This window comes from Lampris incognitus, chromosome 7 (genome assembly GCF_029633865.1).
Source record: "Lampris incognitus isolate fLamInc1 chromosome 7, fLamInc1.hap2, whole genome shotgun sequence".
Lineage (NCBI taxonomy): Eukaryota > Metazoa > Chordata > Actinopteri > Lampriformes > Lampridae > Lampris > Lampris incognitus.
The window spans coordinates 22,596,695-22,612,187 of record NC_079217.1 but is presented as its reverse complement, the minus strand read 5'-3'; the positions used below and the strand labels follow the sequence as shown (position 1 = coordinate 22,612,187).

General features: G+C 41.4%; 1 protein-coding gene across 1 annotated transcript; it reads left to right on the top strand.

Moving 5' to 3' along the window:
• The first annotated feature begins 463 nt into the window (after positions 1-463).
• mrps22 (mitochondrial ribosomal protein S22) lies at positions 464-15,452 on the top strand. Its single transcript, XM_056283986.1, has 8 exons — positions 464-590; positions 889-1,049; positions 1,180-1,344; positions 12,367-12,510; positions 13,449-13,532; positions 13,884-14,029; positions 14,240-14,348; positions 15,005-15,452. The coding sequence occupies exons 1-8, from the start codon at positions 464-466 to the stop codon at positions 15,095-15,097; spliced, it is 1,029 nt and encodes a 342-aa protein (XP_056139961.1). The 3' UTR covers positions 15,098-15,452.
• The last annotated feature ends 41 nt before the right edge of the window (positions 15,453-15,493 follow it).

The following is a 15,493-nucleotide window of genomic DNA, read 5'->3' as shown; positions in this document are numbered from 1 at the left end:
TTAAAATCAAATGGATTGCCGATCGATCAGCCGAAGGGCGTTGTGTGTTTTTTATTGTATAGTGCCACCTAGTGATCAAAATGGTATTCTAAAACGTTATTTCTTTTTCCTCTGAATACAAAGTAGCTCATTTAAACATGACTATCTTCCATGCCAACAATTCGGAGTATTGAAGGCCACATTAAACAATCAAACTTGTCAAATTGTGCACAGCAAACAACAGGATGTTTCCTATTTGTTGTATTTATTTTGTCTATCAGGCTTTTCGATAGACAGCCATGATACATAATAATCCCAAGGGGAGGGGGACCCAAATAATTATCACGGATTATGACGGAAAAACAAATAAAAATCGGAACAGTTGGGTCACTATCACATGCTTGAAGACTACATGTCCCATCACTGATTGCGCTCTAACGTAGCGGTCAGAGGTTACCTCAATCCTGCGAGGTAATGGCTAAATATGGCGGCGCTCGGTGCAGCACGGCGCTTCATTCGAAGCTACTCTCGAATGAAAACTGTAGATAAGAGTACGCTAATTCACATTGGACGTAGCAGTAGGACGCTTTGTAGTAAAACACCGGACAGCCGTAAGTTTGATATTGCAAATCGTCACTGCAAAGTTAATCGTCAAAAAACCCCAACTCTGACCTTGCAGCATGTGTAACGAACGTCACGTTAGCTAGCGTTAGCTAAGGTAACGATTAACGTATGCTGCTTTCTGTTGTAAAGTTGGGTATAGTATTACTCTTTATAACTGGTGTGAAGCTCGATTTTCCAAGCTTACTCAGTCCAAAATCTCTGCTAGTTTCTAGAAGATACCTAGAGAAACAGCTCGTTTGGTTGTATTGTATGCGCACATTAATTCCTCTATATGCTTTTGTCCAGCCCCCTCAGACAGCCATGCTAAACCCCAGTTCACGGACCCACTGGTGCAAGATATCCTCACCAGGATAACAGGCCTGGATTTACAGAAGGTTTTTCGACCGATTAAAGAGGAATTGAAGCCGCCCACATATAAACTCATGACAGATGCTCAACTTGAGGAGGTACAAACACATACACCGCTAACCGCATGATCAAGTTACTGCCATGGATTCTTGTACGCATGCACACATACACATGACCTTTCTCCCAACCAATGCCATTATTAACTTATATTTGTATATGTGTCCCAAGGCAATTCAGCAGGCCAGGGAGGAGGCTAAAAGGCTGCTGAAAATGCCCCCTATTCTACCAGAGAGGAAACCCATCAATGATGTGTTGTCTGTGGACAAGATTCTGGATGGCATGGACACAGCCAAATATGTCTTCACTGACATCAACTATGAAACCCCACACAGGGTAGGGATATGATGTTGGTGCTCTTGATGTGTGTGTCTGTGTTTGTTAGGGCTGTCAGAAATTTTTTTTTTTAGTTGGACTTTGAATATTTGTAAATCTGGTAATCAATATGACTGCCAAATTATCCATCTAAAGTATTTAAAAAATTGAATTTTAATAATAGAAATAATGATACATGTTGTCTTTATGCATGCTTAATAATCAAGATAAAAAAATCACAGAAAGATGAATCAGTTCATCTGGACACGGTGTTTATTGGGAGAAACGTTTCATCACTCATCTATGAACATCACTATCATGCAGTCAGTTGAGAATGAAGAGGTCACTTAGATGAGTGATGAAACGTTTCCTTCTCAATAAACGTGTCCAGATGAACTGATTAAACTTTATGTGAATGATACATTTTATTTATTGAGCATTTTTCAAGGTACTCAAAGATGCTTTACATAAGTTGAAATAAACAATAGCAACACACCAAAAACACATGACACACAACATTAATCACATATTAAAGCAGTTCTGAAAAGGTGTTTTGATTAATGATTTGAACATGGACAGATCGGTGCAGTCTCTGATGTGTTTGGGGAGGGAGTTCAAGAGGGAGAGGTCAGTTATGAAGAGGGCTCTGTCGCCCCAGGTCCAGTGCTTGGGCCTGTGTGGTGGAGACAGGAGGTTAGCATCGAAGGCTTTGGGTATGGTAGTGTAGTAGGTCAGTGAGGTAGGAACGAGCCTCGTTATGGAGGGCTTTGTGAGTGAAGAGAAGGACTTTAAATTGGATACATTGTGGGAGAGGGAGCCAGTGGAGTTTCTGGAGGACAGGGATGATGTGGTCACAGGAGTGGGTGAGCAGGCAGCAGAGTTCTGGATGTACTGGAGTTTTTTTAGGACTTTGGATGATGAGTCATAGAGAATGCTGTTGCAGTAGTAAATTCTCAAAGTTTCAGCAGCAGAAGGAAAATGATGGGTGGAGACAAACCATATTTTCAGGTGAAAAAGAGCAGTTCTGGTGATTTGATTGATGTATTCAAAGGTGAGATTGCTGTCAAATGATTCTGAGGTTGCGGGTGTATGGGGAGAGAGACAGTGAAGTTATCGATGGTAAGGCAGAAGTTGTGAGTTATTTTTGTAAGGGTTTTGGAACTGGTGATGATCATGTCAGATTTATCACAATTTAATTTGAGGAAGTTGGCTTGCATCCATGATTTAATTTCAGTAAGGCAGTTGGTCAGACAGGAGTAAGTTGTTGTGGTGATGGATTTAGTAGCGATGTAGAGCTGGATTTCATCGGAGTAGCAGTGGAAGTGCTACTCCGATGACGACGTATGATGTTACCAAGGGGGAGCATATAAAGGATGAACAGGACAGGACTAAGCACTGAACCCCGGGGGGGGGGGGGGGGTGCCTTGGGACAGAGGAGTGGTAAAGGAGGTGCAGTTGTTGATGCTGATGATCTGTTGTCTGTTTGTGAGATATGACCCTAGCCAGGAGAGGGCAGTACCGGTGATGTTAATGGAGGATTCAAGGTGGGAGAGAAGAATGGTGTGGTTGATGGTGTCAAAAGCTGCAATGAGGTCAAGGAGGCTGAGAATGCTTTGGTGGCCGGAGAAGGAGGAGGTCATTGGTGACTTCAAGGATGGCTGTTTTTGTGCTGTGAGCGTAAACCAGATTCAAATGGTTTGAACAGGTCATTGGAGGTGAGGTGAGCTTTGAGTTGGGAGGTGGCAACACATTCCAATATTTTTGACAGAAAGGGGAGATTGGAGATGGGCCGGAAATTGCTCATGACATCAGGGTTGAGACCAGGTATTTCTGCTGGGAGGCAGGGAGGCCTAGGCCTACTTTTAGTTGTTTTATAGATTTTCAGAAAGCTTTTGAGTGCATAAATCATGACCCATCTCAGTTTCAAGTTACTGAAATCTGGTATAGATGGTCAATGTTATAATTCTTTAAAAGCTCTTTACCAAACCCCAGTTGCATGTGTACAGGTCAATGACTGAACAGTCTGGTTTCCAACTGCATTTGGTATAAAACAGGGGAATGGGCTCTCCCACACTGTTTGCCATTTATATAAATAATCTAACACTAGAAATTCAGAAAACAGCTACTGGTGTCAGATTGAGTGATTTTACGGTCGGCACTCTTCTATACGTAATTGATATAGTCCTCCTTGCAGAAACTGAAAATGATCTTCAATGTTTGTTGAATCTGTGATGGCCTGGCGGCCTGTCCAGGGTGTCTCCCGCCTGCTGCCCAATGACTGCTGGGATAGACTCCAGCATCCCCGCGACCCTGAGTTGGATAAGCAGTTTGGAGAATGGATGGATGTTTGTTGAATATTGTATGCTGTTGGTGTAGTAAATTGAAATTGAAGATAAACAAAGATAAAACTCAGGTTATGCATTTCAGGAAGAATTGAAAGTTACAGACTAAGTTTACAAAACAAAGTTTAAATTTCATTTTGGTTCAACAATTCTGTCATACACTGAGTGTTACAAATATTTAGGACTCTCTCTAGATTACCGTCTTACCTTTTGAATAAGGAATCGGGAATCAGGAACACTTTATTTGGAATACTTTATTTATAATTTCACCTCATGTACTTGCGCACATGAAATGAAACGATATGCCGTTTCCCCCAGCCCACAGCAGTGCAACATACTAACAAAAACACATTCAAGAACTACAAGAACACATACATCCAAACTAAAAATGAAAATAAAAATCACTGTCCATGGGAACAAACGCCAGCCAGGATGACTGGCGTTTGTATAAAATAAAAGGCTTGAATAAAAGCCTTATCAGACTCTGCAGGTAGGGTACTGGGTGATGTCCTTAATAATGTAGGGATCTTGGCTTTAAAACCTATATGCAGTTGTATAAATCTTGTGTCTGTCGCATTTTAGATTACGGTGCAGGGGTCTGGGGTTATTGTAAGCAAACAAGATGTGACACAGCTCAGAACAGAGCTATGCACTATTTTCTGGGTATGCATAAAATGGCCCCAAAACTTGCAGTATGTGGTGACATGAGATGGTAGCCTTGTGAAGTGCAGTATAAGGGTGACATATTGCGACCATGGAATAGGTTAGTCACCAAGCCCGATAACAGACTTACCAAACAAATTTTCTATTGGGATTGTTCAAATAATTTTGCCTGGGCAAAGGAGCTTGCAAGGCTGGTTTTCAACACACACACACACACACACACACACACACACACACACACACACATATATATATATACACATATATATAACTTTGTTAAAAGAAACACTCACTGGATTAAAAGAAACACTCAATGATAAGAAAAGTGCTCTACAAATAAGGAGCAAAATAATCTGGTGATTCAAGTAAATTCTTTGAGACAGTACAAGCCGATTTCATGCCATAAACAATCATCAGCTGTCAATAAAGCTACATGGGAAAGAACATATCATTAACTGCGTCGTCATGCACATCACGTGCACAACGTCCAATGGGGAAGGGAGAGGTGCGACATTCAGAAATTCAAAAACTCAAATGTGCGATCACGTGTTTTTGAATTTTTGAATGTAGGATTAATTTGCTCCTTATTTGTTGAGCACTTTCCCTACCATTGAGTGTTTCTTTTAACAAAGTTTTATATATATATATATATATATATATATATATATATATACATAAAACATATGTGTGTGTGTGTGTGTAGTGTTAGTCAAATTAAAACAATACTTTTTTTGGCCCCCCCCCAATTGTACCCGGCCAATTACCCCACTCTTCTGAGCTGTCCCAGTCACTGCTCCACCCCCTTTGCCAATCCGGGGAGGGCTCCAGACTACCACATGCCTCCTCCGATACAGCCACTTCTTTTCACCTGACAGTGAAGAGTTTCGCCAGCAGGACGTAGCGTGTGGGAGGATCACGCTGTTTCCCCCATTTCCCCTCCCCCCAAACAAGCACCCCGACCGACCAGGCGCTAGTTCAGCGACCAGGACACATACCCACATCTGGCCTCCCTTCCGCAGACACGGCCAATTGTGTCTGTAAGGATGCCCGATCAAGCCAGTGTGTGTGTGTGTGTGTGTGTGTGTGTGTGTGTGTGTGTGTGTGTGAATTAATTGTAAAGCGTTTTGAGTGGCTGTTGCAGCTAGAAAAGTGCTTTATAAAATACAACTTGATTGATTAATTGATTGATCCCCGTGTTGGTAGGCAATAGAATAGATCGCTACACTACCTGGATGCCCCCTAATTGAAACAATACTATTTGAAAATAATAAACAGAAATGGTCAGACGAACTTTTGTGTAAACCCAAACGGAGAATGTATAGTCTGATTAGGTGTATTTACCATCTAAAGCACTATGTCACCCTTAACCTGACCAGAGCACAGAGGTCTGTTTGTACCCAGATGAGATGAGGTATCTTGCCTCTGGTGGTGGAAATCAGACGCTTCCATTCGATTCCACAGGAGAATAGAAAGTGTCTTCTGTGTGATCTTGTTCTATTGTCCATTATATCACAATATTAAAAGACATTTGAGTGTGAAAATTAATATTCATTTGGGGGGGGGGGGGCAGCACTACTGCGGCTGTCTGCCTCACGAATTCTTGTGAGGGCCTTGGCCGCTGCACTGAACACGCTGCATAATGGACAGGAGTCACACATCACTTTCATTGGTTGAAAATGAAATTTAGGTCAAGCGGTAATCAGTGAATAATTCAACAACAACCGTGTGGTAATGATGGCAAAGAGTTCACAACCCAACTCGGCCGCAGAGAGTAATTTTCACTCCGAACAATCTAAAAAAGCCCTGTTTGGAAATACTTCAGACTTTGGTCAGAAAACGGAAAAATTGTGGAACCTCAAGACAAAGTCGTATGCAAGCTATGTAAGCTACAGTTAGTTTACCATTCCACCACGAGTAACCTGACGGCACATCTCAAAAATAGCACCAAAAAATAGCACCAACCACGGTGCAGAGAGAGAGAGAGGTATGGTTTTAAAAGAAGTTTTACGGTATAGGACATTATTTTATTTATTTATTTTTTAATGTGTAGGTATATACATTTTTAAAAGACATGTTTACGTTGAAATAGATATACTTATACAAGTGGTTATGTCTGTTGTTGTATTGGTTTGCCCTCTTACGGATATAATGTGCAAAAGTATATTCGAATGGGTTTGAACCCATGTGTTTTTTTTTAGAAGGAATAATCGAGGCGTCCGGGTGGCCTGGTGGTCTATTCCGTTGCCTACCAGCACAGAGATCGCCAGTTCAAATCCCCGCGTTACCTCCGGCTCGATTGGGTGGCCCCCCAGACACAGTTGGCCATGTCTGCGGGTGGGAAGCCGGATGTGGGTATGTGTCCTGGTCACTGCACTTGCGCCTCCTCTGGTCGGTCGGGGCGCCTGTTCAGGAGGGAGGGGGAACTGGGGGGAGTAGCGTTATCCTCCCACGCACTACGTCCCCCTGGCGAAACTCCGCACTGTCAGGTGAAAAGAAGCGGCTGGCGACTCCACATGTATTGGAGGAGACGTGGTAGATCAGCACGGGGTGGAGCAGAGATTGGGACGGCTTGGAAGAGTGGGGTAATTGGCCAGATACAATTGGGGAGAAAAAGGAGGGGGGGTTAAAAAAAAATAAAGAAGGAATAATCGACTATAATTTTTGGCCAATTTTGACAGCCCTACAGCTGGTGTCACTTTTAGTTTGGAAAAATGAAAGAGTTGCACTTGCTAACTGTGAAGGAACTGGGGGTATTGTCACTGGGTTCGAGAAGTTTGTTTATCGTGGAAAAGAGAGCCTTGGGGTTGGTGGAGCCAGAGTGTATGAGGTGTGACTAGTAGCTGGAGCGGGCTGCTGAAAGCATCTTTGTATTGTTGAAGGTAGTCTGTGTAAGCTTGGAGATGCACCAGTTTTCTTGCAGACCCTTCGAGCTGGCGCTTATGGGGTTTCATTTGATGGAGTTCAGGAGTACACCCGGGAGTTGAGTGTATGAATGAGACTATTTTGGTTTTAATGGGGGCCAGCTGGTCAAGACAGAAGGAGATTGTGTCATTATAACAATTGACAAGATTGGCAGGACTATCAGACAGCAGGGGACGAGAGGCAGACATTTTACTGGCAAGAGAGGTGGAAAGAGCTGAGAGGGAGACAGATTTGAGATTTCTGAAGGATATTATGGGTTTGACTTTTGAGATGGGGATTGGGATGTCAATGTCAATGGTGATTGCCAGGCGGTAGGAGATGTTGAGGTTGAGGCCGGAGAGTCTTATTGCGAGACCAGTGGAGCAGACCTAGTCCAGGATGTGGTCACGGCTGTGAGTGGGGAAGTTGATATGTTGTGTGAAGTTGAAGCGATGTAGCAGTTCCAGGAATTCTATGGCAGAATCACAGTCAGTGAATATTAAATGTGGATATTAAAATCACCCGGGAGGAGAACGGAAGATTTGGTGGCACATAGCTGGGTCAGAAAATCAGAGAAGTCGATTGGGTTTAATGGACCCGTTGCTGATTCATCCTGTGCTGGCTGTTGTACTATGTCAACCCCACAAAGTTTTCCCTTAAGCTATTATATATGGGCCATGTTTGATTTTACATCTCCGCTGTCTATACGTTAAATATAATGGATTCTGCCAGCACTCTTCAAATAAAGTGGATTTTTTTTTTCTGTTACTTTAGAGACAGCACAAGCTACCACCATCCTGCGGGCCGTAAACAAGACAACTTGGACTTTAACAAAAAGTTGACATACTTTGGATAGATGTCTGAGTTGGCAGTTTTGGAGCTCTTGCAAGATTTATATCCCTGAAAAATGGTAGGAGCTGTACAGAACAGCGTTCTGATCGAAGGTGGTGATGGAGGACTAATCTACATATATTTGATGTATATTTAATTCATTTAATGTAAGGGATTAAGAGAAAGTTCATGTCAGATCCATCTTGAATATTGTCTCAAAAAAATCTAAAAAATATCAAATAAAAAAAAGTTTACACTGTGTCGATGGTGACAGGAGCTCAAGAATCAATGATAGAAAATGACCTGCACACTAGAATTGAAGCTCTCCCCCTGAATGTAGTGACGACAATTTCTCCTTGTCATTATGTGCTTTTGTCACATTTTCACATGTCCTGCTAAGGCGTGGATGTGCACACAACTGTTGTAGAATCAGCCATTTGCTGCAGTCCAACTGAAGCTGAGGTTTCTCACTATCTGTGGCTTATTTTGTTTTAAATGTTGCTTGACTTTCAAGAACATGGCTTCTCTGTGATTTTTGCGCAATTAAAAAAAAAACACCAATTATTTTGTCGCTGCAAAAGCACAGTACAGTGTCTTCTTATTTTTGCCCTTTGCTCAGTTTCCCATAGTAGCAGGAGAAACGCACAATCTCGAATCCCATAGTCATGCAGCAATTATATCATCCAATTTTACTTATTTCAGCCCATTATAAGTTGACTGGTGTTCTGTGGGCCAATCGACAGCTCAGGTGTATCTTAAAGAGAGTGAAAACAAGAGGAGTGTTGGCTGGGTATGCATTAGAAGTGAATCAGGGTGATTTGCCAATTAATTAGCCAATGTCCACAATCTTGAGGGGAAATCATGAACTTGGGCTTCTTCGGGACTGATGTTGGACAGATTTTCTAGTGGTAAGGGGGGGTTCTCAGGTCTGCTCTGAATTCGCCAACCTGGCTTGGCAACTGATTTTGGCCAACAAGAAATTGCCAGATATGTTTGATACAGCTCGTCATCTGCACAGGTTGTTGCTCACGGTATCAATATGTCGAAGACGGGCAGCTCAGACTGTGTTGCTAAACATTGCAGCCAGGGGATGCTGTTGCTCTGTTAGAAAAGTAAGCAGTTGCTTATGCGTTCTAGGACGTCTAAGCATGTTCATTTAGACATCCTGATCAAGGACGTCCCAAATCCAGAACTAAATGAGTTGAATCTGAAAGGTTTTTTTTTTTTTGGTTTACACTATGCTTCTCTGTCTGTCTGAGTCCTATAGTACATCCGATAGACCAGTACTTGGTTTACATACTCAAGTGTTGCATTGGCATTACAGTGGTTATTTATTGATTGCTTGAAACAGGATTGAGCCATTAAAAAGTGAGACTGCTGGCCTCCTTAAATGCCAGTCTACTATTTCACTAGGGCCAGCTACATAGGCCTATTTTGTGATGCTGTACATGGGAGAGGGGGGGGGGAGGTGGAGGGCCTTGTAAGTGTTTGTTTTTGCCATTGCTTCCCTGAGGCTATAGAATTGACTATCTCTTTGTATAAGGTCTGCCCCCACTATTGATTCTTTTAAATCCCATCTAAAGACCATTCCCTACTCCCTGACTTTTGGTTGTTGATGTGCCCTGCATGGTATTTGTTGCATACACCGTGGTTTGTCCTAGTTATTTATTCTGTTCTTTCGCTCTATCTATTTATTTTTATTGTTGATATTTTTCAGCACTTAGCTCAACGTTGGTTGATTTCTTTTTTTTTTGTTTTTTTTTTTACATTTTTTTAATGTTTATGCTTTTTAAAGAAATTGACTTGACAAATTGACTGAAGTGTTTTGCAAGTACTTCTCCGGAACGTCAGCACAATAGTTACAGAGGGTCAGTAGGATGGCAAGTGAATCAAAGCATAGTGTTTGCTGAACTGATGATGTTTGTATTTGAACTTCCTTCCTCTCATCCTTTCTACAGGCTCATCTGAGCTGCTAATTCTGTGTTGGTGGTAGCTGATGGCACGACATTGCATTTTGACAAATTCTCTGTAGCAAGTAAGAGAATGCTGCTAGGTAGCTTTTTACACAAAGTGCAAAAAGAAGGCTGTGACAATAGAGAAGTAAAATCACATTTGATGCTTTCTTGACTTTCTTCGATCTGCTGAAAATCACTTTGCAGACAACAAAAAAGGAAATCGTAGAACATTTACTTTTTCGTTAACTTGTCTTGATTTTCTTTACACAAAGGTCTACTTGACATTTGCCTCTGTACTCAACAGGGACTAGTCAAGTACCCTCTGGTGTATATACATGGTTAGAGAAACACTAGAGCATCTGCTCAATGTGTGGAGACCGGGGCAGCAGGGGACCTATCCTCTCGGAGGCTGTTTATACCTGGCATTAACATGCATCTTGAATGATCCGAACACAAGTGGACAGCTCTAAGTGCAGGTTTGAATGCAGTGTACCCAGTGCGTCCTCAATGCATCTTGAGATCCGATCGCTCAGGCCACATTCAGAGGTGGCCTGGGACGCATTTGTCCACATTGCGTTTGAAGTGTAAACGTACATGTGTCCCAGGCCCCATTGAAGGGCTGCCAAGTCAACCGACTAGGCAGCCACCAGAGCCTCCTGGGTTAAGTTTTTATTTTTTATTTTTTTAATCTCATCAGTAATTTTGGACACACATCAGACCCACAACTGTGGAAGAGCCGCCACCCACTTCAAGTTCAACTTACGGTTTTCTGGTTCAAGTTCATTTATCCACAGCAGCGCACAGCCTCTCAAACCTGCTGGAATAATCTGAGCCTGAACCGATGTGATCGGGTCGAGCCTGACAGGGTTTGGATTGAGAACTACAAACTCTAGTGTTCAGATATTTACATTTTCCCACATAAGTTTTGAGAATGAATTTCAACTTTTGCTGTGTATTTTGAGCACAGAATGAAAGCAGACAAACAATTGGAGCCTGATGCTCCTAATTCACTTTGGTTACACTTTATTTTAAGGGGTCGGAAATTACCTAGTAATTTCTTAGTAATAAGGTGGTAATTATCACATAATTTCTTAGAAATAAAGTTGAAATTACCTTGTAATTTGGGTTAGGGTTAGCTGTAAAATTACCTGTAAAAACTACCACCTTATTACTAGGAAATAACAAGGTAATTTCAAACTTATTTCTAAAAAATTACGTGATAATTACCACCTTATTACTAGGTAATTTCTGACCCCCTAAAATAAAGTGTTACCTCCACTTTTTTTTTTATGCATCAAAAACCTGTTGTGCTTCACAACAAAGTGAAATGGAAATAAAAGAAAAGAAGTGCAGTGGGATATGGGATGATTTATTTAATTTTGAGCACTTCAAATTTTGTATGACATAATTTACTAGAATAATTGACAGTTATAACTTACAGATGTGAGATACGTCATACTAATTGACGGTGCATTAAAATGAGGCTCCAGTGAGCAAGAGCAAGGATGTCTGAAGGATGTTGCTTCGACTTCTCTCTCCTTGCGTTTCTTCATGTGCCACGGGGAGGGGTTCGAGATGAAGGTGGACACAGTTTTAGGTGATTAACACAGGCTTTATTTAATAACGTCTTTCATTCTTTCACTCGCATGGGCTGCTCTCCCGCAAGCCATGCTGCCTCTCTCTGCCTGCAGCCGAGGCTAAACCACACCCCCCCACCACAGTGACGTATGTGTTTATTTGTATATAGGGCGGTGAAGTGAGATCCAATCACAAGTGGTCACTTGAGACGCACGTGGCGACGTATTCTAATGCCAGGTGTGAACTGACATACTTACAGCTGTCCACTTGTAATCAGATCACCTAAGACGCATGTTAATGCCAGGTATAAACAGCCTCTCAGTCTGCTGCCTGTCTGAAATTCCATGAGTTATTGGCAGATGGAGAAATCTGTGTTGAGCAAGGGGAAAGTTGCTTTGCAACACCTCTGGGCTAATTTTGTTGAATGCTGAGTTGAAACTCAAACAAGATGTTTGTGTTGGTTAGTGATGACAGTGTTCCAGGACATAGTTGGGAGTCCATGGTGTTGGAATATCCACACAGCTGTAGGTAAATTGCAGGGGTCTACGAGTGGTTCCAATCCAGATTTGGGATCAGAGTGGGGATTCTGGGCATGGTTAGTAAAATGACAACAAAAGTACCACCACAATGTAATATACTTATTTACACAAACACATCAACACATAATTTGATATTGGAGATCAATCCTCCATTTGTATCTTTTTTAAAACATATATCTATATATATATATATATATATATATATATTTTTTTTTTTTTTTTTTTTTTACTCAGGAGCGGTTCATTGTCGTGCGGGAGACCGATGGGACTTTACGGAAGGCCACCTGGGAAGAGAGAGACAGGCTCATCCAGGTCTACTTCCCGAAGGAGGGACGCAAAATTGCAGTACCTCATATGTTTAAGGAGGAAAACCTTAAGGTAACAGATGTTGGAAGTCTGAAGTTGAATTTGTTGACGGGCTTGATGTCTGCCAGCCTCTTCTTAAACTTTGGACATGAAAGATTCCTTCTCTTGACCCCTTATTTTTTAGGTTTTTATATGAGACTAGGAGTCAAGGAAGTATCCTTTCCTTTATTAATGTAATGGTCCTAAACAAATAGTTTTAATCCATATCCAATTTTAACATACGTACAAGCAAAGTTAGAACCTGATCCTCAATCGGTAATGGTATTGCTCTGACTGTGGAAATAATTCTATATACACCTTTATTTGATTAACTTCATCAGGTTAAACTTAAAATCAAAGAAAGCATTACAGGACTCCTAGATTTTTGCTCTCTTTCAGTTCTTTGCCACATGTATGACTCTTTGTGAAGTTATCTTTGATTTTTCGAAACAATACATGTGATTGTCACCAGACGGAGTGAGCTGGATTTTGTTTGTACAAAACATACAAAGAGAAATGTTTTTTTTTTTTTTTTTTTATTGGGGAGACTTACCAAGTCGAAACATGAATCATGGCTATTTGCCATATAGCTTGTGAATGGCTAACTCTTGATGAGATGTTAAGTTGTAATGCTCATGTTATAGTGTTCTCTGATATTTTGTAAGAAAGAAAAGTGCAAAGACAGGCAGGGTAAATGACTGGCTATCTTTTTCTGAGGACTGCCACAGCTAGGCAGCAATGAGAACAGAAGTATTAAAATGGCTGACATACCTTAGACCAATGATTACAAGAATCCACCTGGGAATTACAGAAGTTGCATCATCTCAACCCATCTAAACCCTGCAATTAAAATGTTCCCTGATACAAATTATTCTCTTCACACCTTAACCCTTCATACCCCTGTGCCTCTTTAGTTATCTTCCCTTTCTCTTCCATCCCCATGTATAATTCTGTTTCTCTTTCATCATCAGGTGGTGTTTTCCCAGGACCGTCATGAGGATGTGTTGAATCGGTGTTTGGTCCAATTTGAACCAGACTCTTCAGAATACATCAGGGTAAGACAGCTCTTTTTGTCATTCTCCGGTCTGATGTAATTTTGTTTTAGAATTTTAGTGAGTTGGGCAAAAACCGAGTTACTTTTCCCCTTTTATCCGCTAATTTCTGTCAAAACCAATCCAATGGCGCTATGATTTCTTTGGGTCAGTCGGTAGGTTGTTTGAGGAAGAATGAAGATCTGTATTAGTTTGTACATCACAAAAAATATGAATTCAATATGTGTGCATGGGAATTTCTAGAGGCCAGTATTACATTTTATTGTGATTAAAAATCCAGCCCCCAAATATGTGAAAGTGTATGATACATGTCCCCCGTAGTAAATACATTACTATCCTCTGCCTTTTGTCCAGATACATGCGATCACCTATGAGGACTTGGAGAAACATGGAAAGTATGAGCTGCTGCGCTCCACAAGACACTTTGGAGGCATGGCCTGGTACTTGATCAATGCACACAGGGTGGATGGGCTCTTGGTAGACATGCTGCAGAGAGAACTGTGAGTTTGTGTGCTTTAGAAAACCTAAGAGTTTGGAAAAGGGTATGAAAGAATTCCTGTGTCTTGCTGAAGTTTATTCTCAACAGTCCACTGCCAACTCTTTCCTGTATGTTTTTAAAGATGCGCTAGTTCATGCTAACTTCTTGTCCTCTTCCACAATACATATTCACCCAGACCTCTGATTTGTCTAACTACTCTGTATCGCACCAGGCTCCAGGATGCAGTAAGCCTGGTTTCTCTGTTCAACATGGTACATCCCCACAGTGAGTCAGCCCAGGAGGCCAACAGCCAGCAGGCAACTGGTACCGACCTACTAAAGGTAAAAACAATTTGATACTGTTTGTAAATGTCTCTCACTAATATTGGCTGATTACTCTACCATGGATGGTCGTCTCCTCCAACATTACCATCCAGTTATCTATGGCTTTATTTGTCATCAGATTCATCGATTGCACAGGTCAAATATAAAGTGAAAAGGAATCTAATATCGCTTCATGAGGTCAAGCTGAGGCCATCTCCTCTAAGGTTTCTGGTGTGAGAGGTTTAGATTGTCTCTAGTATGGGAACGCCAGGGCCAGGACACATCAGTTCCTATTAGACCTCTCAGCTTGACCTTCAGCCCTCAAGAAATTGGGAGGTACATTGACAATGGCAGCATTTAATGTGGTTGGATAGCAGCAGGGGGTTAAGATGTATGTGTTTTGTGCACACACCTATTTACTGTTAGTGCCACTAAGAGTTGGGAACTTTTAAGTCACCGTCAGTAGAGGTAATTGACACATTTTCAGCACATCTATGTAGGGATAAACCTGACAGCCTGCAAAATGTCTTTAATTCTATTGTATTTACATATTTTACGTCACTGGAATGTTCTTGTTTATTAATTTACCAAACTATATCTGTATGATCACTGGTTGTGTTTACAGCTCCATTATCTATGTATTAATGAGGGTCTTCTGACCTTTGTCTTTTCAGATCTATGCCCAAAAGGAATCTCAGAGGTCGGGCTACATAGAACTGGCACTGCAGGCCCATGACAACGCTGCAGCAGTGAGCTCCTCTGTTTGACCAGGCCAATCTTACAGTCAATAGTGACCAATTTGCTTCCTTAGGGAGTTGCAGCCACACACAGTGACAGAATAGGAGCTCCATGGCCCTACTTTTAATATCATAGTGGTCTTTAGTTTCCCTATTTTGGTCTAGGGCCAACCCCAAATGCGCTGCCAGTTTGAAAGAATACTGTACATTTGAAAGTCATAAGGCAAACTGTAAAACAATCTGAGACATATTGTGACTTTTTTTGTGTGAAAGGAAATCGCATGGGGATTGTATGGTCTCCTATGTACTTGTCTGTGTTTGTGTATTTAAACAAAAGCCTGAAGTGTGAAGTTAACTCAATGATGTACATAACAAAATAAAGGTCTTTGTATACATGACTGTCTCTGTTGTTTGCAAAAAAGAACT